Source organism: Panicum hallii, chromosome 7 (genome assembly GCF_002211085.1).
Source record: "Panicum hallii strain FIL2 chromosome 7, PHallii_v3.1, whole genome shotgun sequence".
Lineage (NCBI taxonomy): Eukaryota > Viridiplantae > Streptophyta > Magnoliopsida > Poales > Poaceae > Panicum > Panicum hallii.
In genome coordinates this window covers 39,141,750-39,166,692 of record NC_038048.1, presented here as the reverse complement: position 1 = coordinate 39,166,692, position 24,943 = coordinate 39,141,750, and the positions used below count along the sequence as shown (strand labels likewise).

The 24,943-nt window shown below is 46.7% G+C and overlaps 6 protein-coding genes and 5 non-coding genes across 14 annotated transcripts; 2 read left to right on the top strand and 9 right to left on the bottom strand.

The window, feature by feature from the left end:
- Positions 1–741: 741 nt before the first annotated feature.
- LOC112900292 (isocitrate dehydrogenase [NADP]-like) lies at positions 742–6,764 on the bottom strand. The gene is made up of 15 exons (XM_025969100.1): positions 6,328–6,764; positions 6,189–6,232; positions 5,957–6,066; positions 4,966–5,003; positions 4,826–4,903; positions 4,639–4,692; positions 4,462–4,563; positions 4,287–4,372; positions 4,109–4,212; positions 2,833–2,901; positions 2,631–2,746; positions 2,421–2,455; positions 2,059–2,201; positions 1,802–1,924; positions 742–1,133 (listed from the first exon to the last, which is right to left on the bottom strand). The coding sequence occupies exons 1-15, from the start codon at positions 6,584–6,586 to the stop codon at positions 1,040–1,042; spliced, it is 1,455 nt and encodes a 484-aa protein (XP_025824885.1). The 5' UTR covers positions 6,587–6,764; the 3' UTR covers positions 742–1,039.
- A 369-nt stretch (positions 6,765–7,133) lies between these two features.
- LOC112900297 lies at positions 7,134–9,870 on the bottom strand. 2 transcript variants are annotated; one of them, XM_025969105.1, is made up of 4 exons: positions 9,713–9,870; positions 7,876–7,937; positions 7,620–7,689; positions 7,134–7,509 (listed from the first exon to the last, which is right to left on the bottom strand). In XM_025969105.1, the coding sequence occupies exons 1-4, from the start codon at positions 9,787–9,789 to the stop codon at positions 7,437–7,439; spliced, it is 282 nt and encodes a 93-aa protein (XP_025824890.1). In that variant the 5' UTR covers positions 9,790–9,870; the 3' UTR covers positions 7,134–7,436. The 2 variants fall into 2 exon arrangements, with proteins under 2 accessions (XP_025824890.1, XP_025824891.1); XM_025969106.1 differs by having other exon boundaries at positions 7,631–7,689.
- On the bottom strand, positions 8,104–8,248 carry LOC112901772. Its single transcript, XR_003230360.1, has one exon. It is a non-coding gene; the product is annotated as a small nucleolar RNA snoR136 (small nucleolar RNA).
- Positions 8,335–8,430, bottom strand: LOC112901792. Its single transcript, XR_003230371.1, has one exon. It is a non-coding gene; the product is annotated as a small nucleolar RNA SNORD25 (small nucleolar RNA).
- Positions 8,516–8,606, bottom strand: LOC112901795. Its single transcript, XR_003230373.1, has one exon. It is a non-coding gene; the product is annotated as a small nucleolar RNA SNORD25 (small nucleolar RNA).
- On the bottom strand, positions 8,677–8,795 carry LOC112901787. Its single transcript, XR_003230366.1, has one exon. It is a non-coding gene; the product is annotated as a small nucleolar RNA SNORD14 (small nucleolar RNA).
- LOC112901791 lies at positions 9,133–9,218 on the bottom strand. Its single transcript, XR_003230370.1, has one exon. It is a non-coding gene; the product is annotated as a small nucleolar RNA SNORD25 (small nucleolar RNA).
- Positions 9,871–11,251: 1,381 nt separating the features above from the next.
- LOC112900291 (protein trichome birefringence-like 2) lies at positions 11,252–14,555 on the top strand. The gene is made up of 6 exons (XM_025969099.1): positions 11,252–12,179; positions 12,267–12,537; positions 12,643–12,835; positions 12,912–13,105; positions 13,193–13,351; positions 13,427–14,555. The coding sequence occupies exons 1-6, from the start codon at positions 11,252–11,254 to the stop codon at positions 13,767–13,769; spliced, it is 2,088 nt and encodes a 695-aa protein (XP_025824884.1). The 3' UTR covers positions 13,770–14,555.
- Positions 14,556–14,693: 138 nt separating this feature from the next.
- Positions 14,694–19,139, bottom strand: LOC112900295 (diphthine methyltransferase). 3 transcript variants are annotated; one of them, XR_003230173.1, is made up of 4 exons: positions 18,717–19,139; positions 17,307–18,102; positions 15,288–15,381; positions 14,694–15,178 (listed from the first exon to the last, which is right to left on the bottom strand). XR_003230173.1 is itself a non-coding variant. In XM_025969102.1 (2 exons), exons 1-2 carry the CDS (start codon positions 19,027–19,029, stop codon positions 17,387–17,389), a joined length of 1,029 nt encoding a protein of 342 aa, XP_025824887.1. In that variant the 5' UTR covers positions 19,030–19,139; the 3' UTR covers positions 17,116–17,386. The 3 variants fall into 3 exon arrangements, 1 of the variants encoding a protein (XP_025824887.1); XR_003230172.1 differs by having other exon boundaries at positions 14,694–15,381; XM_025969102.1 differs by lacking the exons at positions 14,694–15,178; positions 15,288–15,381 and having other exon boundaries at positions 17,116–18,102.
- Positions 19,086–21,147, top strand: LOC112900296 (2-phytyl-1,4-beta-naphthoquinone methyltransferase, chloroplastic). Its single transcript, XM_025969103.1, has 8 exons — positions 19,086–19,375; positions 19,488–19,552; positions 19,650–19,740; positions 19,834–19,922; positions 20,055–20,188; positions 20,278–20,339; positions 20,526–20,625; positions 20,919–21,147. The coding sequence occupies exons 1-8, from the start codon at positions 19,205–19,207 to the stop codon at positions 21,017–21,019; spliced, it is 813 nt and encodes a 270-aa protein (XP_025824888.1). The 5' UTR covers positions 19,086–19,204; the 3' UTR covers positions 21,020–21,147.
- A 478-nt stretch (positions 21,148–21,625) lies between these two features.
- On the bottom strand, positions 21,626–24,869 carry LOC112900293 (GDSL esterase/lipase LTL1-like). Its single transcript, XM_025969101.1, has 4 exons — positions 24,376–24,869; positions 24,054–24,296; positions 22,203–22,455; positions 21,626–22,114 (listed from the first exon to the last, which is right to left on the bottom strand). Exons 1-4 carry the CDS (start codon positions 24,742–24,744, stop codon positions 21,879–21,881), a joined length of 1,101 nt encoding a protein of 366 aa, XP_025824886.1. The 5' UTR covers positions 24,745–24,869; the 3' UTR covers positions 21,626–21,878.
- Positions 24,870–24,943: the final 74 nt, after the last annotated feature.

Here is a 24,943-nt window from a genome sequence, read left to right as displayed (position 1 = left end):
TACCAGCTACCTAGACGAGGTACTTCCTAACAGGCTCCTACTTTTCTTTCTTACCAACAAATGTAATCCATTTGGACTAGTTAGACAAATTTGTTGAAATTCTAGCGGATGGGGGCATTCAATTCAACGACGCACTAGAAAATGTTATTCCCAATAAAAAATCAGTTGTGATTTGGGGTCCTAGCATTAGTCATCATAAAGGCTGTCCGTTTTTGTTGTAACTGACATATCTTATTTATTCAGGCAGGGGTTGATTTGTACGAGGTGTGCCCAAGGGGGGAAGAGGTTGCTGATGAGGGAGAATCAAGGAGTAGCCCTGCTGCGTGGGCTTCCGTGTGGATTTCCGCTAAGCCACCTGTTGGAGTTTCCACTGACCCGCGTGTTGGAGTTTCTCCAGGTGTAGGAGAACCAAATCTTCTTTACAATGCCCGCAGACTTGGCGGACATGCTTCCAGTGGTGGGTTTGCAAAGTGTGCCAGCAGAATTGGACTATCCGTATCATCACTCTCTCCAGTAGTGGGTTTGCAATGTGTGCTGGATGAGCCTGAAACTAGGATACTCAGTTATCGTCGTGAGGAAATTCCCTTTTTTGTAAGGAGCAAATCTCTCCCTCCAGTTAACAATTGGGTAACTGATCGGATGTATCCTTGACTTGTTTCGTAACTAGCAAGCTTGGGTGGATGGATGTTACCTCTCTTACCTGTCACTACTAGATTGCACCCCTTGCAGCTCAAGCGCGTATTCAGAAGAGCGGAAAGGGACACCGATCCACCAAGCTCATGCTTATACAAGTATATGGTCCGATAAAATTCTGGAAAATGGAAATAAGATAACGGACGGCTAAACTAGTAATATGTGTTCAATGCTGCTTTGAATTCGCTGATCTTTGGACCATTATTTACCCAATCATGAAATGTTTCAACTGTAACCCACCAAAAAAAAACGAGTTTGTTTGAGATCCATCTCGTCTCCCCGGTCAAAATGTGCGCCGAATGCACAGCGAAACTGGCTCACTCTGTTTCAGGCTCCAAGCTCAAGATTACACCGCAGCTGGTGCCTGAATCTTTCCTCGCAGTTGCTGAGCGACAGCGTCGATGAACTCCTCAGTGCTCAGGTAGAACTCCCTTGATACCCTAGCAACAGCAAACATACTCATTCATGCTCATGAAAACAACAGGTAAGGTAAAAAAAAGCACAGCAGAAGCAACAAGTTATATAACAGAACACGCTGCTGTAAACAAATAAGATTCTTCAGTCTCGAACCAGGGAAAATAACAGGACCCTACTCAATGACTTAATCATCGACATGGTTACATACTGGTTATTTATTATGCCTTCAAGTGTACAAAAACATTAGTCTCATCTCTATTGCTTAGAAATTCAGAAAGAGATATATAACCATGGAGCTACACTTATTGGCTTACCATATGTAAGCATGTTAAGAAGATACCACAACCTAGTTAAACAGAAATCATGTAGAAGATTTGGTCCCAAATTCCAAATGATGATCAAGAATAAGCACGGAAAATATAGATTGTTCCCAATAACAGTATTTCGTCCTCAATGCAAATGGCACATCGCTTGTTGGTGCATACGGCATGCCTTATGTTAACTATAATTAACATAAGTAAAGATGTTAGTTTAACTGTCTAGCTGTCATCATTCAACGCGATGTCTGTTTATTAACATGCTACCATCTTTTTGTATCCATCTTAGAGAGTATCAACACGAAATGATATCAGCATTGAACATAGTTTCTGAACAACATGGAAAACTGAAGAGATGTGCATAAATCACTTACGTGGGGCCATGAATAAGAAGTGCAAGGTCCTTCGTCATCTTGCCAGATTCCACCGTTTCAATACATGCAGATTCAAGTTTGTGTGTGAAATCCAGCAGCCTATCATTTTTATCCAGCTTTGCCCTAAACAGAAAAATATACCATTATCAAATTATCAGGTACACAGACAGATGAACAAACAAAAATAGAACATGATTCTAATAGGTCTTCTAAGCTCATGTGTGAAATTCATCATTTACTCCGACAAGAGTGATTACCTGTGTTCCAGTCCACGAGTCCAAGCAAATATTGAGGCAATACTGTTGGTGCTCGTCTCCTGCCCCTTCTGATGTAGCCTGAAATGTCTAGTGACAGTCCCATGAGCAGCCTCAGCCTCTAATGTTTTCCCATCAGAAGACAACTGTAGAAAAGAAACTGCTATTTAGCGATCCAATATAATAAAAGCAGACTAGGGACATCTATGCATCATAGTGGCCTAATCATAAGTTTGTGGCATTTGAGGCCATGGTTTCAAGTCCCAGTCCCATTACTTGAATAAAAAAATGCAGCTCAGCCTAATGTGTAATATTGTTTTTTATGCAATGGGTTTTACAGAGGTGCAAAAGATAACACAACATACCAGCACCGATGTCATCAAACCCAGGGAACCAAAACCTGAAACAAGCATTCATTAAGAAAAATAAATTGCTAAGAAATAGGAAACATGGAAAATAATCACACGGTAAGCATGGATGCAACCTATTGTCACCATGTGGTTTCATGTAAGTACATCATCTCAATAATGACAGTATATTCGAATTTATAACAGCCGGAGAAAACTGGTGCAAACCTTGGGCCAGGAAATCACTCTGGACATCTCCATCATAATTTTTGCACGCCCAAACATACCCACCCTCGCTTTTCACAGCATAGGCCACCATGTCGTCAATCAACCGGTGCTCATACCTATATGCATCATGTAAAGATCTAAAGATTGTCTGTCATTCGAGAAAAACCAATCATAATCAAAATCTGGATAAATTAGCACAAACCATATTGAGTTCTCCTCAAACTTCTCCTTCCAGTTCTCTTCATATACCTCCTGGAAGATGTCTTTGAATCTATAATCCATTTAAAATTTGCAAGTGTCAATATTGGACTGGTCTGGTATCACATGATTAGCTGCAGTGTAGTAAGGCAACCAAAAAAAACAGCAGTCAAAACACAAATCATGGGCATTATTATGCTCCCTGTCTGAACCCTAATGTCCACCAGACTCTGTTTTCTGTAGGTCACAAAAAGACTAGGGAAAGAACAACATCAGGGATAGATTGATGATAACTATGCGGTAGTATCTGTACACTGTGGGAAAGATCATCATGCTAGCACAACTGCGAAGGCTCAGTCTCGCCTTGTCAGTTATGTCAGATGAAATGTTGCTCATTCACAGTCCAGGCTTAAGAGAATAAGCTAAAAATGATTTTTATGTTTATAGAAGCATCAGAGGAGAAGGTTCTTGTAGTCCTAGAGGCAGTAACAGAATGCTTAACACTGTTTTCCATACTGGGGTGAACCCCAAATTTCTTCACTGAAAAAGGAACGAAATTACAAGTCTTTACAATTTAAGGCCCGAGGCATCTAGTTCACCTACCGTAAGAAAACCAGCCTGGATTGACCAGCACAAAGGGCTAGCCAAAAGAGTAGACTGAAACTACCACCCACGACAAAGTTTTAATAGTACTCCCTAACAGCATTACATTACACCAGAAGTGAAGGAGTCAACAAAAAGTAAAAAACGTAGCACACTGTGACGGACTGACAGCAATACGAGAGGGAAAACATACAACAAAGCATGGCAATTCCAACCTGCTATCGTATTTTGTTTACTTTATGCACAGAGTTAAAGTTCCATCATCATTGAAGCTTAAGTAGCGACATAAGCAGCCATTCAGGGATGCACATCACCAATTTTTTTTGGAAAGTGCCATCAATCACAAATTTTGGAAAGACATTCTAGCCCCCATCTGAAACCTAAAGCTAAACCAGACTAGGTAGTTTTTACTTTTTAGTTTGCAAAGAGTTCAGGGAAAGAAATATTGAAATGAAAGATTGTAATGATAAACATGCAGTAGTAACTGTATTTGAAGGAAAGATTGTAGTGGTAATCCGTTTTCCTAAAAATAATGCCTTGGCCCACCTATGTCAGGCAAAATGCTTGCTCAATCTCAATTCAGGTTTAGATAGCACGATGAAACCATGTATAAGACTCCGTGATAAGAGCAATAAGAGGGGAACGTACTGCGAAGAACAAAGGATGGAAATTCCTACCTGCCATCGTACTTTTTTAGGATTGTGTTCTTGGTGCTGAGATAAAGAGGCCACTTTTTGGAAAGTGCCATAGCCATAGAGGACTCAGCAAAAGCCCTAATAGACTAAAAAGGAGAGAGGACATTACAATAGCACTCAAGAGAAGATAGCAATGAGTCCTATTAATGTTCCAGAATACCTCGTCCACATTGTACATTGATAATGCCACACCAGGTCCTTTAAAATCATAGACATCCAGCTCCACCGCCTCAGCTCCCTCAGCCACTGATTTTTCAGTAGCAACAAGGAACCAGATGAGAAAATCAACATAGCACATTTATGATAGAACTAAAAAGAGGTCAAACAGAGCTCACCAAATACCATCTTGAGCTTTCCTGGACCATCAATAATCATATCAGTTGCTTTATACTGGTCACCAAATGCATGCCTTCCTATGCAGATAGGTTTCTTCCAGCCTAAAGAATGCAATTTTATTAATTCGACAACTTTACACTTGTTGCATTGAACATGTCATACAGTAATCTGCTTACCAGACAATATACGTGGTATGTTTTTACACAAGATGGGTTCGCGAAAAACAGTGCCTGCATGTCACAGTGAGCAATTGTGGAAAGAAAGAATGACACAGTTTAGCTATCATTATCTAGGATATTTCATATAATTTTCAAGTATATTAAACCAACACTTATTAGAAGTCAGAAAGAGCAGAGAGTAAACCATTTAGAATATTTCTTATTGTGCCGTTTGGGCTCCGCCACATAGACTTGAGTTTGAACTCTTTGACTCTTGTCTCATCTGCATAAAAATAAACCCAGATATATAATTGAAAACAGGAAATAAAAGTCGAAGGGACTTACCAGGCGTGATTGTTGCACACTTAACAGCTACATTATACCTGTTGAGAGCACAAAAGGAGATCTTACAGATACAAATAGAATGTACAAAATGATCTTGCATATAGAATGGCATCATGGTACTTGAAAGCCACATGGAAATTCACAGAAGACCCCCAGCATGATTCTGGTATGAACTATATTTTTATGATCAATTCCAGGATATTAAGATTGTTAGGCATGATTACCAGAACAACAGTGGAAGAGTTAAAAGTTTAACAATTTAGATAATCAACCTAATCTATAGTGATTGGGTGATTGAAACACCATAACACCAGAATATATAGACAGGATGAGAATACCAATCCTACGTACCGCAATGAATAGGAAACTAAAAACATTCAAGTCCCTTTAGCACTGTCAAAAAGCAAAGCCTTGTCCTGCCATGGAGAAAATGTGCACCACTATAGACATTTGATACTCTTCACAGAAAACTATCCGGGAAAAAGAGAATATGGAACATTAAACACAACACCTTATGTTCTTGTGTAACTTCCTCCAAAGTGTTAGTAATTGTCGTGCATGAAAGATATTTAGGAGGTGTTTGGATCCAAGTGCTAAGTTTTAGCATGAGCTCATCCAAACAGGAGTGCTAATGGAGTGAGCTAAACTTTAGCCAAGACTCAAAAACTTTAGCAAGAGTATGAGTGCTAATAGGTGCTAAAGTTTAGCACTCAACTCTAGCCCATCCAAACAGGCCCTTACATACTTTGAACAATGCATCCATGATTATGGCATCGGTGTGAAGAAATAACTAATGTCCAGCCAGCTAGATTTATTATTTATTTATTTATTTTGATAAGGATCCAGCCAGCTAGATTGGATGTCCCATTGAAAAACACCTGACCTTGTTCCTAAATGCTTTGGTGACTGAGTTACTGACAACAATAAGTAGCTTCACATGTCCAAACATGGATCCCCAGGGGCCAGGGGAAAGGCAGGAATTAAATCTTACTTCAATGTAGCCTCTGCACTCTCCACGGTGACCTCATCATTGGTGGCGTCCCTGTTGAGAATTCCAAGATCATAGTACTTCACATCCAGCTCCAGGTACGGGAAGATGAGCTGCACACAGTCCAATTCAGTCCCATCCGATTCACATCAGCAAACCACCAAGTGATGAAACTACATGTAACTAGTGATCGAGAACAGCAGATAACAACATAGAAATCCACAGCGGCACAGACCTTATCCTTTATCATACTCCATATGACCCGCGTCATCTCATCCCCTGAAAGGAAAACAAGCAAAGTAGCAGAGCCATCATCCCCCAACGCCTACACCCGCTCGACACGAAGGGAAGAGAGGAGCGGGGGTCCAACGTACCGTCCATCTCGACGATGGGGTTCTGGACCTTGATGCGGCCCTGCTCGGCCACCGCGGCGGCGGCCGCCGCATAGCACCGGAGCGAGGCGCCGCGGAAAGCGCGGCCGCTACCGGGGGCAGGGAGGCGACACGCGGGGAGCAGGGAAGGGAGGCGGTTTAAGGGGAGGAGGGCTTTAGCCGCGGCGGCGGAGCTGGAGACGGAAGCGCGAGCCATGGCGGGGGAGGAGAGGAGGCGGCGGAGCAGGAGCAGGTGGCGCATCCCACGAGCCGAGCGCTTAAAGGAGCACGCGGCTCGTGAGGCGTGCGTGCCGGTGAGGGGAGGGGCAGGAGGACGCCGGCGTGGGCGAGACTGGAGGAGCGTAGCGTGGCGACGGCCGAGTGGCGAGCGGCGGCCGGCGCGTGGGTTTTGGACCTTTTGGTCGAGCCGGTCCACGGGCGAGAGGAAAGCGAGCCCGACTCTACAGCTCAGGAGCCCGCTGCACGGTTGCCTGCTTGGTATGTCGTTTGGGTCTCGTGTCGTGCCACGTGTCCGCACGCATTTCGTCCGATTTGGGAGGTTTGGATAGCCGGATTGCGTTGGCGAGTTGATTTTCGTCAGTTCGTGCGAAACTCTATCGAAATTCTTCAGTTCAAAATAATATCTGAACTGAAATGGGCGGCAAAGTCAACAATTATCCTGTCCTGTTGCAAACATAGATCATCATGAAATCGAACTGGAGATTTCCCCCAAAGAATCATTTCTACACAAACGCTCTGAAAGTGGCAACATTTCAACAGAAACGTAACATTTTTGTACAGGGCAAAGATTATGACCATGTTGATCCAGACCAACAAGAACACATATCCACAAATACAAAGTCAGATAATCAACATAGATATATCTTATTAACAATACACGAATGACATCCAGTGTTCCATTTCACAACACTAGGGAGGGACAAGACATCAACTGTTCCCTGATCTGCGTCTGATAATCACGTCCAGTGAAACTGAAGATACTATACAGAGGTTCCTTCAATTGAATGACATCCAAAATAGGATCAGGTCGAGAGCGCCCCCCATCAATGGAATGACATCCATAAATAGGACCCAGACAAATACTAGGAAAACTATGGAAAGATTGCACGGTCAGCATCATCTTGGTGAACCAATGTGCGAACCCCAGCTTCACCGCTTGAAGTGCTGCAAACAGATATCTGATCAGATATAGCACTAAAAACAAGCAAGCAAGTATGGTAGCATGAAATGACACTGCACTTCAACAGAATAAGGCACAAGGCAAAATTATTTACATCTCACTTACATCGTTCTGGCCACGCGCATCCTTTATTTGCTCTGATAGCTCCTCTCTCACTTCCTTAGCTGAAAAGGGAACAAGTTCATCAGGTTGTTAGATGAATATAATAGCCAGATGACAAAATAAGATGAACCTAGCAATTTGACACACAGATTTAGGCCATTTAGCATAGCAACAAAATAAGTGCTCAATTGATGTTCACAGTTAGCAACATAATTATTCTGTCCGGATGCAATGGTTGAGAATACTACCTTTAGATGATAGGCTCTCAAGAGTCCTGTTGGTCTTCACAGCAAACCTCTGGAATGCTCGGCTGCAAAATATCATGTCTCACTGTAAGTAAATACAAATAACCAAACAAACAACCTGCAACACAACAGCATGTAGCAACCAAGAAACTATACGAGTACAATCAAAATAGCAAGTACATTACTAAAGAGATAAGTAATACTAGATATAGTTCCTAACCGCAAAAAAAATGATATAGTTCCTCGACGTCCAGTAGCATCAAAAGAAACTCTGCCCCGGATAGCGAGAGGAACCGTTAAGACTTTTGCTTCACCTTCCAAAGCTCAGGAACCAAAAACAAGCTCATGAGCATGAACCAAGAGAAGCAGCACCAACTAAAACAATATCGTAGGAACTGAACCAAGAGAAGTGGAACTAGCAAATAAACCTACAATAAAAAGAATCGAGAGCACAGAATTCATGACAACTCAGTCCCTTAGATGTTCTTTGAATCATGCGATCATTTCCGCAAGAATCATCACAGGTCTGTAACTGTGAAAGGACTCATCACTGTTATCATAAACACATCACTTCAGATGTGTAACCATCAGAAACAATCTGCTGATCAGTAACCTAAACATCAGAACTTGAATTCAAGTGAATTGCAACTCAGTCCCTTAGATGTTCATGAGTTCAAGCAATCATATCCACAAGAATCATTACACATCCATAAAGATACATAACTATAGTTACCAATAAAACATCATGCCAAAGTTAATCAGGACACCTAATCAACAGCAGGAAAAAATGTGGGAAAATAATCATGGCTCAGACATCCAAGGAAGGATTTTACAGCATTAGCTCTCAAGCCTGGCGGGGCGAAAGCTCTTGGGCGGCTACTGCGAATGTTGAGAAACAAGCCTTAGCTTTATCATCATCGCCATGGGTTAACAAAACAAAATCAACTAAAATCAAAGTAGTGAATATAATCACAGAGACCAGCTCTGTAGACAGATTGAGAAGCACTCACAAGGTTCCTATCAACATGTGAAAACAATAGACGTGGCATCAGGCCAAAAGTTCATTCTATTACAGTTGGCAAACTAAAGCTAAATAAATTAACAGGCAATTCTGTACAGCTGAATCAAACAGCTGCAGATGGGAGCTCCGTCCCACCGCAAACCACAAAGGTTATGGTCAACTGGCACTTGCTGTTGGTAGGTCTCGGCATCCTGCCGGAGGAGATAACATCCTAAATACTTGTAAAGTTTAAGCAAAACTGTGACTCAGTCCCTTAGATGTTCATTGTCAAGCGATCATAACCGCAAGAATCATTACAGGTCTGTTAGGGCTCATCATCGTCATGGAAACAACTCGAAAGCAATCCAGGGACAATGATCAAAAGCAGAGAGAAAAAACGCAATTTGGACAAAACCGCAACGTAGTTTTGCATTACGACATAATAACCGCGAGAATCGCTAGATGTCTGTTAAGGCTCATCACGATCGTGGAGATAATCAAGAGCAATAAAGGAAAACAAGTATCAGCAGCTCGAAACAACTTTCTATACGTATAACAAAGTAATGCATGTAAGAGCCGTACGGTGCCCCGTTCATGGCGAATCTCCGAGGGCACACGAGAGAGGGTCGGCCCAAGATACAACGGGATGATGTGGCTTCAAGGGAACGAGTCCGTTGGGAACCGACCGGCAAAACCGATCCTCCCAAGGACCAGATGACGAAGCGCAACGACTCGCATCGAATCAACACCGAACCCGAAATAGAAATCGCGCGAGGCGACAGTAGACAGATCTAACGATAGGGCAGGAACGGGGGAGGGCGGAGAGGGTGCCGTGCTTACCTGTTGGCGAGGCCCTCGACGATGAACTCGTTGACGACGTAGCTCAGCGCCCGCCCGAACAGGTTGCCGCCGGCCATGGCGCGCCCTGGGGATGGAGGAGGAAGAAGAAGCTTCCGGAAACGGGGAGGACCGTGAAGGCGGCGGGTCAAAAGGAATGGTGGGAGATGGTCGAGCCTTATAGGAGACCGGTCCCTTTGCTGCCGTTAGATTACGCAGTCTGATGTCGAAGTTTGGGGATTAAACGGTTGGGATTCGTCAATCAGTAGGAACCCTAGAGGGCCATGGTGAGGCCCCTGGGCTTCGTAGGCCAGTGCTACAGTTGGGCTTCGGTGACAATACGATGCAACTTGATGTTCGATTGGGCTGGAGGGCCGAAGATTTACGTGGGTGACACGAATGGGCCTTTTCCAATGGCCGAAATGACGAAGATTCCTTTCTACTTGTCACCATTCCTGTCATCACAAATCGAAGTGTGGTCGTCTGGATCTTATATTTCGAGCTATAAGTTTTTTTTTCAATTCAAATTAGAAGTTCCAGTTTCCAAATCACAGTTGAATTTACCGTCTGTTTTAAAGTCAAAAGTGCCAAAACTTCAGTTGAGCATGTTCTTTTATCAACTCAAGGCTATTCTAAGTTTAAAAATTTGACACGGAAGTTTCCACAACTACTGTACCCCTGTCAAAATCGAGTTGGAAGTATCAGATTGACGTGAAAAGCTACCCAAACAATACAGTCATGTTGAGGGATGAAGTGAGTCTTCAAGGTCTATATTCGTGGCCAATACTGTTCCGGCATACATCTAACTATGTTCGTGTCATAGTCTCCTCCGCTCAATTCAGAATCAGATTTTGCTGTGTGTGCGCTTGGTTCCTGCGACCAACATGCCATGCCAAATTAGTAATTGAAGATCCATGTTGGCCATATTTCAACTCTAAAAAATTAATGACATGCAGGTTCCAAGTTTCCTACTCGTAGTTTGGCCGAAATTTTGGTTTGGTTTCCACCCAAGTGCACAAAAATTGGCCTGGTCACAAACAAAACAACCCATTTTAAGCAAAAGTTGGGATATTATCCTGACTTTAGTCATGGACGTACAAAATTTAGTTAGGCTCTCTTGGGTATGCAACCAAAAAATCCATGCATAATTTTCCCCAACAAAATATAGCTCCATCTACAGAAATGGACACAAAGTAATAACTTCAAAACCGCATGCCCTCTGCATGCGCGAACAGGCCTCGACCTTGATCCGCATCCACGCGTCCTTGACCGCAACTGCCCCTCCCTCTCCCCACTCCCGCCGGCGCCCTAGTCCTGCTCGCCACCTTGGACGCCGCCATACTCTGAGGAGGAGTGGAGACCCGATCCATCCGCCCGGGTTCAGTTGATCCATTCTCTTCTGTTGGTTACATGCGGTTGCTTGGACAGGCAGCTCTCGTCTCTCCGTTCCGGCCTCGACGCCAATCTCCTATTCTCTCTTCGCCGAGGACGGTTGCGCTGCTCACTGATCGATCACTCGCGCCGATCGCTGCGTCCCAAGCAATGCCAGGGTGGAGGAAGGCGTGGCTGTCGGTGCTGGACCGAGCCGGCGGCGGCGGCAGCAGTGGCTCCCTGCAGGCGCACCTGCAGGGCCACCACTCCCCGTCCTCCTCCTCGTCCTCCCTCGCTAGCTACAAGCGGGGCGGCAAGTACGGCGGCGGCCACGTGAGCGGCAAGGCGGTGGTGGGCTGCTTCGCCGCCGCGCTCGCGCTCGCCTTCTTCTACGTCTCCGTGGCCGGCGGGCCGGCCGCCGACGGATCCTTCCCCTCCCCGGCCGCCTCGTCGTCCGGGATCCTCATGTCGTGGCTGTCGTCGAACTCGTCCACGGCGGCGCCGAGGAAATCGCTCCTTCCCCGCCCTCCCGTTCCTCCTGCGGTGACCGCGGGCGGCGGCGCTGAGCAGAGCGACGCGCGGAACGCGACAGCGGCTTCCCGCCGCGTGCACCAGAGCGGCGCGGTGGGGGACTCGCCGGCTTCGGAAGTCGGCTCGGGGCAAGCGACATCGGCGTCCGGGCAGACGACGGAAAGCGCCGGGAATGCCACCCTCGGTTCCGATGCCGAACCCGCCGGTAACGGCACCAGGCAAGAAGAGGCCCAAGTGGAAACCGCGACGCCGATCTTGCGATGGCGAAGGAAAGACGGAGCAAGGTCTTCCTACAACGCCATCGTCGGTGCCTCCGGTCAGACGGCGAGGAGCACTGACATCGCCACTGGCAACCCCACAGACACCGGGACTTTGAGCAGAGAGGAGGTAACCGAGAACGCCGCCATCGACAGCGTGCAGACCTCGGCACCCCAAGCGGCTCTGGCATCACGGCCGGAGCGGAAGGAGGACAGGCACAGGCACAGGAGAGCCGTGAGGCACAGGCACCCGAGGCGACGGAAGGAGATCGTCCTCCCGTCGCAAGATCTCCTCGCCGATCAGAGCGACGGCGACATGGCTGGCGTCACGGCAGCAATGGCCGTCGGGCCAGGCAACGACATGGCCGGCGTGAACACCAGCGTGGTCGTCGGGCCAGGGAACGGCATGGCCGCAGGCGCGAACGCCAGCATGGGCGTCGCCGGCGCCGGCAACAACCGGATCGCGTGGACGTCGGGCGTGCAGGACCTGGTTTCCTTCGCCAAGTGCGACGTGTTCAACGGGAGGTGGGTGAGGGACGAGGGCTACGGGTTCTACCCGCCCAAGTCGTGCGCGCTCATCGACGACGACTTCAACTGCCACAAGAACGGCCGGCCGGACAGCGACTACCTCAAGTGGCGGTGGCAGCCGCACGGCTGCGACATCCCCAGGTACGTGACATCTCTGAACAGAACATTATGTGATCTCTACAGAAGAAAATAAGATGTATATGTTGTTAGAATCTTACGGGATTTCTCTTCGCCTTCTTGCTCCAGGCTGAACGCGACTGAATTCCTGGAGAGGCTGAGGGGGCAGAGGATCATATTCGTCGGCGACTCGCTGAACCGGAACATGTGGGAGTCACTGGTCTGCATCCTTCGCCACGCCGTCAGGGACAAGAGGGGCGTGTACGAGGCATCAGGGAAGAACCAGTTCAAGACCAGAGGATACTACTCCTTCAAATTCAGGGTATGGACGAGGTTTGATTACTTTATGGGAAGTCTGAATTTCGTCAGCTCTTTCACTCATTGTTACTTCACTGCAGGAGTACAATTGCTCGGTCGATTTCATAAGATCGATATTCCTCGTCAAGGAGATGATCGGTGAGGGCACAAACGGCACTGAAGACGCAAAGCTCAAACTGGACGAGCTAGATGCGACGACTCCGGCGTACCGGACTGCGGACATCGTCGTCTTCAACACCGGTCACTGGTGGACTCACTACAAAACATCAAGAGGGTACATCCATCGCACTACTTTGTGAACTGAATGCCATCACTTGGTTTCCATCATTCAACCATTGCTGAAGCACTTGCTTGTCCACAGGCTGAACTATTACCAGGAGGGCAACCATGTGTACCGCAGCCTTGAGGTTTTGGATGCGTACAAGAGAGCTCTGACCACCTGGGCTAGATGGGTTGACAAGAACATCGATTCGAGAAGGACCCAGGTTGTATTCAGAGGATATTCACTATCACATTTCAGGTAAAACATCACCATTATGCTGGCAGATTGTTGGTACCATATCTTCTTCATCTGACAATAGTACTTTTGCCACAGGGGAGGGCAATGGAATTCAGGAGGGAGATGCCACAAGGAGACGGAGCCAATTTTCAACCAGACATACCTTAGCGAGTACCCTGAGAAGATGGTGATCCTGGAGCAGGTCCTGAGGCAGATGAAGACTCCCGTGATATACCTCAACATCAGCACACTCACTGACTACCGAAAAGATGGCCACCCATCAGCGTACCGAAGGTGGTATAACACAGAGGAGGAACGGATAGCAGCGGTGAAGAAGCAGGACTGCAGCCACTGGTGCTTGCCTGGAGTGCCGGATACGTGGAACGAGCTACTGTATGCTTCGCTGCTCCAGGCAGGCAAAGGTTTCTGGAAGTTGTGAGATGATGGTTGCAAACAGTAGGCTTCATCTCTCTCCATGCCAATGCAGAGAGAACAATCACAGATGATTCACGAAGCTCCGGAGCTGTAGTTATGATTGGATAGAATTGCAAATCTTGCGTTTGCAGTAGACCCATTACTAGGACAAAATAATCATCACAAGAAGGATAAATTTTTAGAACTTTTTTGGTAGTTCATGTACTGATGTACATATGAGACCTCAATAACTGATGTAACATGTCAAATAGATACTGGAAGTTGGGAATTCGTCTTCTTTGCATGAATTTGACTAGTAGCAGATGATAGCGTATGTCAGGTCTTTTTTTGGGGCAAGGTATTCCAGTTCTTTGACTAGAGCAGCTGGTTCCGAAAGCACTAAAACAAAGGCCTAACTGCATGTTCTTAGTTCCTATTTTGAGAAGGCGGTAAAATACAGGTATGATAGGTCATTTCTTCTAAGTAGAGAAATACTTTGTTGCTTGTCATGCAGAAGATATGCTCCTAAGACAGGCCAAAAGGAAAAGTACTTCTCAACCTTTCTTGCTTCTCTTTTCATTGCTTATAATCTTATCATCATATTTCAGAATTCAGATAACAGTTATCTTTATATCAACCAGAAGAGATTTTTCCCTTGGTAGTAGTGTATGCATATAGCTGAACTACAATGTAAAACACAAGCAACAACAGTGTGTGTTAAAAGAATTTGAAACAACATAATAACAAAAACTACAAATAAAAAATAGGAATATCTAGTTGCAGCACAGAGCCATATACCATCAACATATCTGCAACAGAATAAGAAGAATTAAAACAGTACGTGCTCATTTTTCCACTCCCAACATAAACAAATCTGATGGAAAACAAGAGAAAAATAAGCTGTAGGAAGCCTGGGATGGGGGGATTCAAAGACAGACAAAGATAACAATGAGCAACAAAGTATTGTCATATCTTTCATTCATAGTATCATGTTTCTAGAGTACACATGAGACAAACATGGGCCCAGCAATGTATACATGGATCCATCACACACACGAATACTTAGTTATCCATTTCGCTTTCGCCTGACACAACTAAGAGGTAAAGAAAAACGGGAGGACTCCAGATGGAGTTCGCCATTGCCGTCTTGTGACTTGCCGGTTTATGCGTACCTCAGCTGACCACCAGGGAGGTCAGGAAAGGCACCATAAAACTGAATGCTTCTTGCGGAGGAGCTCAGCTCTCGCCCTCCATCTTCATTCTACTTTAGCTCTCAAGAACCATGTAGATGCTCAAGCCATGCATCATCCATGGTCTATGCCTCTATGGGGGCTGTGAACCAGGGGAGGGGAGAGGGCTACTTTATATACCCTGGTGAGCTTGATGATGTCTGCAGCTGACTGTCCAGCTAAATAAATTGCAAGAACTGAGAATCTGCATGGTGGTATTTTATATTGGCCAGCACCGCATGTTTTAGTGGAGAAAGGACAATAAAAGTTAAACCAAAGTTTACTGTTATAAGTGCTCATTTGCTGGAACTCACAGTCACACCAATGCTGTTCTTGCCTCAGCACATGTCAATTCTGAGTTTCTGACTATATTCCTTCTCCAGATAAATTCCCATTCCACTTGCAAACCTAATGTTATCAAGAAGTATTTTACTCAAGAGAACAATGCATAAACTAACATATGATAAGCTGGACGTCTGCAAGCACTACCGATATAGTGCTATCCAGATCCAATTCTGAGGGTATACCAGTATAACTATTGAGTACCTCTTTTACAATTAAGGGTACACTAGTATAAATATTGAGCACCTCTTTTACATCGTACAAAATTTACCTTATCATCTTTGCCATTTGATTTTCATTCGTTATTTCATTGGTTTTTGTACTTTTAGTTTCTCCAATAGCAGGTAGTAACAAATTTTCAGCTATGTAGGAGTAAACTTGGTGTGTAAGTGTCATTAAGTGATAATTTATCAACAAATAATATTCAGTAAGTGATATGGAACTAAGTCTACTGATAAACAATAGGGGGGAAAAGGTTGCCTTTACAAAAAGCTAAAGGAGCACTTTCCGCCATTAGAGCTACTACGTTTAACAATGTGGAGCTAGAGTAATGTGGCCTTCCTGGTCAGCCACTAACTCATGCTTATCCAAAGCATTGCACTTCCTAATTTTGAAGTGTAAAGTAGAATGTCCCTCCATCTACTTAAATCAGCTCCTGATACGATGCTATTGAAGTTGACAAGATTTCTGTTTCATGCAAGTAGCACTCTCGAGTCTCAACTAAACTATCCTTAAATATACAGAAATAAATTCAAAGACCACCTACATGTACTTGGTGGATGACTGTTTCCACTAGGACTGTGAGGAAATCACTACCACCTATTGTGGCGTGCACAAGTGGACCACCAACAGAATTTCTGAACTATGTCTCCTTTTAATAGATGGCTGAGGTGTGAAGATAGTGAGAAACCTCACAGAAATGCACTCAATGAGTGATAAGGACCAACGTTCCATGTCCTTGTCGGTAGCGACTGGTTGCCACTAGTAACTGAATATGAACATTGTTGATTTCAAAACCCTCCAATGTAGGCATAGACACCAAAGTTTGTATTTAACTCAAGTTGCCGGTCTCCATCAAATGCAGTTGATTTTTTTATAAATATCAAGAAAACATTATAAAGCTTGACTGAAGATTAGTTCAACATATCCACTGCACTTCCAGCTAAGCGAGCTAATTTTACCAGCAAAACTTATGCAGCTAGTGCATGTTTTTTTAGCCATGCTATCAATACACTGAATGGCAGAAGTCAAATAGATTCATAGCTTAAATTTAGTTCTAATTCATAATATAAGCAGGCTGCATATGATGATGTACAATCTCCTAATTTATACGTGATGTTTCATGTTTGTGCACAAACTAGTAAACTGGTTTGTTTTTGCTGGTACAGAATGTTCACAATAATTCATTTTTTTCAAACCACAGCCATTGCTGATTCTATTATTTCAATGCTAGTTTCTGAAATGGTAAGTAGATTCAGAGCTGCCAACTGAGGAATGACTGTGTCGATATATAATGAGAAAAGGAAAAATTAAGCTACTAAGGTGATCCACCTCACAAGTTTGAAAAACCAGTACCATACAGAGAGAGCATCCGTGATGTTACATTAGTCGCCAACCATAAAAACTGTGTCTGTTCATACTGACAAGCATTTAGAGACTATCTTGTCTGTTATCTTGAGCATGAATAAACTTGTGGTAATGCAATGAGCATTTCCCTTCTTAGTCATAAGCAGGATAAAGAACACAGACATAACCGAGCCAGTTGGACCAGAGTTTGGTCAAGTACCTTTCCCCGATATCTAGGCCAACACAAATTAAATTCCAACATAGTTTCTCATTGATTAACATCAATGGAACACTTTAAGGTGGAAAACTTTAAGGTTTTGCAGTGAAGAAAGCTGGCAACAAATGCTAATATCAATGAGCCTAGTTGAAAACAAACATAATGTCTGGATAGACTACAGTAAGCAAGCATAGGTTCAAAGAGCTACCTGAATGAAATTATATTGGTTCATTCAGGAAATAGCTTCATGGCGTAGTCATCCTGAATTGAGTAAGATGAAGCTTTGCCTTAAAGCTCCGCTAGGTTCTCTGGTTGCCACACACGGAGAAGGCGGTCATAAAATGAACAAGTAGCAACAACTGAAGAATTTCCATTCTGCTCCGCTCCTTCACTTTTCTGCCAATCCGCACCGTATGCTAAGGACTCATGCTTGCAATATGTTTCCATTATCGTAGCATCTCCAGAACCTACTTTAACAATGGCAAACCCATTGTGCATGCATGCAGCCAATACAACATCTGCAATACTAGGATGATACTTCATCCTCCACACACCACCTCCTAGATTTATCAACTTTTCGTTAACAGGTTTTGCCATTAATCTCATGTCCCAAACTCTGAGAAATTCATCATAACTTCCAGTAAGTAGCATGTTCCCCTCAAATGGATTCTGAGCAAAACAGCAAACACCCATACTATGAGACTTTTTGTTTCGAAAAACAATGTTAGATGGGCTTTCTCTCAAGTCCCAGCAAGTGAAACAGCAGTCATCTGATCCACTGTACAGCAAGTGTGGCCTTGTGCGATCAAAATAACATGTCCAGACTTCGAATTGATGTGCAGCCCACTGTTCTGATATCTCCAACCGGTCCTCTCTCACTGAGACTACAGACAGTGAGCCATCTGATAATCCGACAGACAGAGACTCAGCAGTTTGGTTCCAGTCCACGTACAGGCACATTGAAGAAGAAATATCTTCAGCACACACATCCGTGAAGACAATGCCTGTGTAATTTGGTTACAGAAAGCACTTGAGTTAGCTGACAAATATTAAGTATTTAAACTCTTAAATATGCATGAGTTATTCCGAACCCACTTCTTTTCAGCGATCAATATAAAGACCAAGTCTGTTTTCAAGGACACGCATAAAGGCCAGTTCTGATCCAGCAAGAAATTATTTAAGATAAGCTGTGCAAGAGCCCAAGATTTGCTTTTATCACCAATTATCTGAAAGTTACCCTTCTTTTCTATGAGACAACAACTAGCTACCTACAACAGCACAGAGTAGAAAAAACAAGTTCTGCATCTAGATTAATCTTTGCTATGATTCTAGAGCCAAACTATAATCCAAGCAGATCTTCAAATGAACATTCCAGACGACAAAAGGATGCAAAATGTTTCTGCAAGCATCGATCATCCCCCTACCAAGTGAACACAGACCTAAGCACCTGAGTTTGCCTTTAGCTTTAAGCTGTCATTGTTATAGCTTATGCCTAATGGTAACTTAGCAAGGGCGCACTGGCATAAGCCATGATGAGTCATGAACCAACTTTGAGTCTTTGACGGCACAAAACTTTTGCTAAGTTAAAAATATAGATGCAGGTACAAACAATAGTAACCTGTATCCGAGCCGTCCTCCTGCTCCAGGCGCCGGAGCGCGAGGCGGCCGTGGGCGTCGGCCTGCGCGAGCAGCGGCGACGCGGGGCTCCACTTCATATCGAAGACGCCGGCGGTCTCTACAGTATGCAGAAGCCGGAGTCGCTGGGACTCGTCCTCCGCGCCGGCGTCGACGGAGAAGAGGAAGATGCTTCCCGCGCGGTCCTGCTCCTGCAGCGTGTAGGTGGCGGCGGCGAGCACGTGGCGGAACGGGCGGTGCGGGCAGAACTCCACCGCGTCGGCGTTGCCGCCGAGGTAGCACGAGCCCAAATCCATCCCCAAATCTGTCGCCGTCTTCAGCGCGCGGCGGCGGCGGCGGCAACAAAAGAGTGCCCGAAATCGTTTCACAACTTCAGCGGCAGGGGTAAAATTGTCCAAACCTTTTCCACGACTCGCCGTAGCGATATCAAACCTATCCTAATCACGATCCGGGGGCAAGCGAACTGACACGATGGGCACCGTGACCGCGGCGATTTCCGTATCCGCCGCCGCGGCGGCGGTGTCCCGCTCCCGCCCAGCAGGCCGACGACGCCACCGCGGCCCCGGCGTCTTTAGCTGCTCGGCCTCCACGGCCGGCGAGCGGCAGGCCCTCTTCAGCCGCATCGCCCCCGTCTACGACCATGTCCGTACCTCCTGCTCTCCCCCATCCCCTCGCTGCTCCTACGAAATTAGTGCTGCAGGTAGCAATGCCAGGCTGAGTTGCTGACGACGGCACGTTCCCTTGTTCGTTGCAGCTGAACGACGTGCTCAGCCTGGGGCAGCACCGGACGTGGAAGCGCATCTGCGTCTCTTGGTCGAGGTACAGCGCTAATGGTAACTGCAGTAGATAAGCAATGTGGATCAAAATGACCCTGCACTACCATCGGTTGATGCAAATGTTTGCTCTTCTGGGTTAGGGCGAAGATGGGGCATCGGGTTCTTGATCTCTGCTGCGGGAGCGGGGATTTGGCGTTCCTGCTGTCTCAGAAGGTCGGCTTGGATGGAGAGGTTGGTGTTGGATTCACTGTTAGTGTTCAGATTTAAAATTAGCCGGCCAACTTTTTCCTCAGTGAAAGTCTAATTTGCACCCAACTGACACAGGTGATGGCCGTCGATTTCTCAAGGCAGCAACTGCAGACTGCTGCTGACCGTCAGGAGCAACGCTGGAAGCTGTGCTACGAGAACATCAAGTGAGCATCCTCAATGTGAGGATTTGCAGATTAATAACATCATGTGGTTCCAGTTGAATGTTCTGTATCCTTGGCTAACATACTTGTTATGGTGCTAAGCGGTATGACTGCATCTGACTTTGGTACTTGCAGATGGATAGAGGGTGATGCACTTGATTTACCATTCACAGACTGCTACTTCGATGCTGTCACAGTTGGCTATGGATTGCGCAATGTGGTTGACAAGTCCAGAGCAATGCAAGAAATATTTAGGGTCCTGAAACCAGGTTCGGTACAGGTTCCAAATTTTGTTCCAGTTTACACATGTTAGCAATCCAGATAAATTTTCACAGATAGATTTTTATTTGGACCGCAGGATCAAGAGCATCTATTCTTGATTTTAACAAGAGCTCATCACTTTTCACGGCATCATTACAGGTAAAATGTCAGCCCACCCTGTGTACTTTATTTGAAGCGGCACTGTCTTAAATATGATGCACTGATGAATGTGGCCTGTTTGATTTCCCTGGCAAAGATCAATTCTTGATTATTAAATGACATTGTAGCAAAATCAGACCATATGTCTCACAGGCCAAATTGATGTTTCAATTTTCTCCTGGACAGAGTTGGGCAATCGACAATGTTGTAGTTCCTTTGGCTAGTGGGTATGGACTCACTGAAGAATACAAGTACTTGAAAAGCTCCATATCACAGTATGCAACAGGTTTGTGTGTTTATTTCCTTCTCCGAGAACACATCCATGAAAGAGCAGGATTGTCTTTCTGATGTCAGACACATAGAGATATCTCACAATTCTCACTCTTGGACTGATAGGGTACAAATACAACACAGCACCATTTTTTTCTCCCTTTTCACACTGGACCACAGCACTTATTTTTCACAAATGGTTGCATTTCCTGTTCTGAACAGTGGAAGTGTTTGGTACCATTTTTGTTAGTACTCCTATCCTCCTGTATGAAATTACATCTAGCTTGTGTTTGTTTCTCTTCTTTGTAGGAGAAGAGTTGGAGAAATTAGCCAGAGAAGCTGGTTTCACTGTAGCCAAGCACTACGAGCTTGGTGGAGGGATCATGGGGAACCTAGTAGCAACTCGATGAGTAGAATATCGCCAAGGAACCTTTCTAAGTGTGACTCCCCTGGATGTTTAGCTGATTACATGTTCCCATGTCTATCCAAATGTCATGTCGTGCCGATCTCAAGTTAAGCCGTGGTCAAAGATTGATTCCCCTGCTGTTTATTTGAGCCAGCATTTCTGCAGCAACGGTTCGGTCACGTTCAGAGTTTCAGACGGACGGGCATGATGTTCCGGAGCACGGGAGCGAGCGATCTGACTGGAACCAAGCAAGAGTCTCGGACGCAAGCGTTGCTCTGCGTGAGAGCATGTGGGAATTCCAGGTCCTCGCTACTGCGTTGCTTATTACATTTGCTCCGAAACCCTTTACCTTCAAGAGATGGGATGCAGCTCTCTGCACTCCTCCGTTTACTGCTCGGTCCCCATCTACGAGTTTATTTGCGACGGGTGAGATCTGTACTGTGATTCTTAGCCGTAGTTGTTTCCTCTCTCTTCATAGCTACTACCTACTCCGCTGCCATGGTACAAATACATAACTTTGCCCAACGAACGAACCACCCAAGTATACAGCCGCAATGAATTATCGGTACCATGTAGTATCAAAGTTGACGATCTGCTACCAGTACTGCAACAAATTCTTGAATTAATCGGACTGTCTGGTGACAATTTAATCTGGAAAATACAGGTAAAACCCGCCCTAGGCTCAAGATTCTCCCTTGATTTTCACTTCACCTCAACCACGCAAAAAAAAAAACTGAAAGAACACCAAAACCTCTAATGATCTACCAGCTTCATTCGTGAGCATACAGCGTGGCATGTAGCTATGTGTGTCGCCGGCGGCCGTAGCATCAGCTGGTGCGGCGCTGCAGAGGTAGCTCCTCCTCCTAGCCCCTGTTGTTGTCCATGGCGAGGATGGTGCTGATGTTCATGGGGCTGATGTGGTCGGTGGAGCCGTGCATGAACTGGCCGACGATGATCCGGTTGGCGCGCTCCGTGGGGTGGAACGCGTCCCAGTAGGCGTACACGTCCCGGTTGGGGCACACGTTGGACGCCGGCGTGCACAGCCCGATCCCGTTGTACGGGCCCTGCCCGCAGCACGCCACCTTGGATGTCACGAACCCTGCACGCCAGGCGACATGCATGATCAAGCTTCAATTTCAACTGGTGTTGGTCCCACCCGGCAGGTAGATAGAGAGATGCATGCGTACCGTAGTCCTGCGGGTTGAACATGAAGTCGAAGCTGGCCCGGTTGGTGTTGGCGGCGATGAAGACGTCGCTCCCGATCTCGGCGTTGAGGCCGGCCAGCATCCGCTCCAGCTGCGGGTTGAACAGGTCGGCCGCCACCGTGAGGTCGCGCGCGCACTCGCCGTCGACGCTGTGCATGGCCAGCTCCGCCGGCACGCACCCGATCATCCCCGTGCCCGTCACCACCACGCGCCGGGCGCCGAGCTCGTACAGCCGCTGCACGCGTCCGCAACAGTGCACGCGGTGTTCCGCCGCGTTGTCAGCCCGGTAGTGCAAGTGTGCTACGACCACTCGTGCTAGGATGCATGCATGCTGCTACTTGGCTTAGCCCAAGTGCTAGGCTGCAGGACGACTGACTGTTCATGCATGTGGCGGGAGTAAATACCGCCCAACCACCGGCCGGGCTCACCAGTAAATGTGATGCCATTGGATCGTGCCCGCGTGTGTGTTTTTCACGTTAACTAATGACAGCCTCCGCCAGCTGATTTTTACAGCGGAGATGGATCAGGCCGCCAGCGCTGTTCTCCAATGCCGGCTCAGAACGTGGCGTGCGTGGCTGCTGCTTCTATTCTCAATGGAAGTTTCATGAAAAATTTTATAATATTAAATTTTATATCACATTGTTAATTTTGCGGAGAGGGAAGAAATTTCATGAAATGTAAGAGAAGTTTCATCGCCTAGTCTCGGTAACTGTGCGATACAAATTATGGAGACTGGCCTTACTTGCTGACTGACCGACCTCCCAGTAGTCCAGTGTGCAGCCTGCAGCGTGTGGTGGTGAACGTGGCCGCCGACACATCGCAGCGGCACACGGACCGTGAAAACTTCGCCGCTCCCTTGGGAACTCCAGCCGGCGGCCGGGGATTCCTTTTGTACCGCGAGTTACCAGTAGGTCGGTAAAAAAAAGTGTCGTTTCAGGGCCTATTGTCAATGGACCCATGAATGGATGAGCCACCATTAATGTGAACGGAGTGCTGATCGGCCGGAAGGAGATCAAGTACGGCGACGATCTGCTCCTCCTCATTTCAATGCGATGCGCGTGTGGGGATGAAATTTCTCTGAGCCTTTGCAGTTTGCACTGCTCTAAGAAGAGTAGAAAGTCTTGAGCTTACTCCTATGCAACAAAACGGGTTCATCCCCTTGTGCCGAACTGCTAAATGCATCGTCCATCAGCCTAGTGTGTAGTACGTTCTTCCTATTTTTGCAGTACTACTACTACAGCATTCCGAAATCAGAGTGACTGCGTGAGCACCTTACCGGCACTGGTGCCTGCAACTGCGAGCTGAGTTGCAGGTTTGGAGTCTTGCCTCCTAGGGAACATACCAGACTGCTGCCCGCTCAAACTGCCCATGAAGGGTCTTGCTGTCACCTCTCACGGGCAAGCTGGTGCCTAAAACTACTGAAAACTGTGGGTGCAGAAACTGTCTAGCAGTGCTTCGGCACGGAGCAACTATACAGGCCATGCTGTCAGTTAGTTACACGCAGAACATACTGCCCAAAATTACACGACACCGAGAGGTGATCACCTGCTACTGTTGGTGTCCCTTCCCGGAATCCGACGGCAACAGTCAGCTAGCTACCGACCCATGTCTTGCTGCTTCTGTTCCAGCCAGTTTGCAGCGTTTCCTACTTCCATTTTTTTTAAGTTTTGGCAACAGAAGCATAATAATCCAATTTTCTACTGGAAACCTTAGCTACCATGTTTAATTGTTCGAGTTTGCTCCTAGATTATCTCTGAATAGCTCAATTTCAAAGATAATTTAATTTGGTGGGAGAGTAATTGGAATTTGAAGAAAGCTGAAGAAGGAACTGACCGTGAGGATTTTCCTGTACTCGGAGATGAGGTAGGGGACGTAGTCTTGGATGGCGAACTGGCGGGAGCGGACGGAGAAGGGCAGGAGGTAGTAATTGTTGACGAAGTCGTTGCCGCCGAGGGTGATGAGCACCAGCGCGTTGTTCACGACCTGCGCCGCCGCGTCCTCGCCGACGAACGCCGCCAGCTTCTGCTGGTACTCCTGGAAGTTCTCCAGCTGCTGCCCGATCCTAATGATGTTCACCTGCAGACAATGCGTAATGTGGAGTGAAGCGAGATCCTCCGAGAACTTGTAGAGCTCGGGAATTGGGTCTTTTTCTTACGAATTGTATGCCGGTGTCGTTGAGGATGCCGACGCCGGCGGACGCGAAGTTGGCTCCGACGAGCAGCTTGTCGCCGCGGAGGTAGGGGCTGAGGTACGGCAGCGCGGGCTCGGAGCCGAGGTGCTCGCTGATGATGTCCGGGATGTTGAGCCCGTTGGAGAACCTCCCCGTGGGCATGTGCGTCGGGAAGTCGATCCCGTAGGGCGGCGCGTCGGCGCGCGCCGTGGTCATGAGGTAGTTGTTGTTGCCGTTGTCGACGAGGGAGTCCCCGAACACGAAGAAGGCGCGCGGCGCCGCGGACGCGCCCGGGGCGGCCACGGCGGCGACGATGACGAGGCAGCTGGTCACGAGCAGAGCGTCCATCGCCATCGCGTGCTCCGCTCACAGGGCGTCGCTCGCTCGCACTGAGAGAGAGACGCGGGGGGAGTGACTAGTGAGTGAGTGTGACAGTGACAGAGGGTGAGATCGAATTGATGGGGCGAGGCGAGCGGCCAAGTGGCGGGGGCGTGGCGCACGGGGAAGGAAAGGTGGCGTGGCGGTGTCCCTCTTATAGACGGGGAGATCGGAG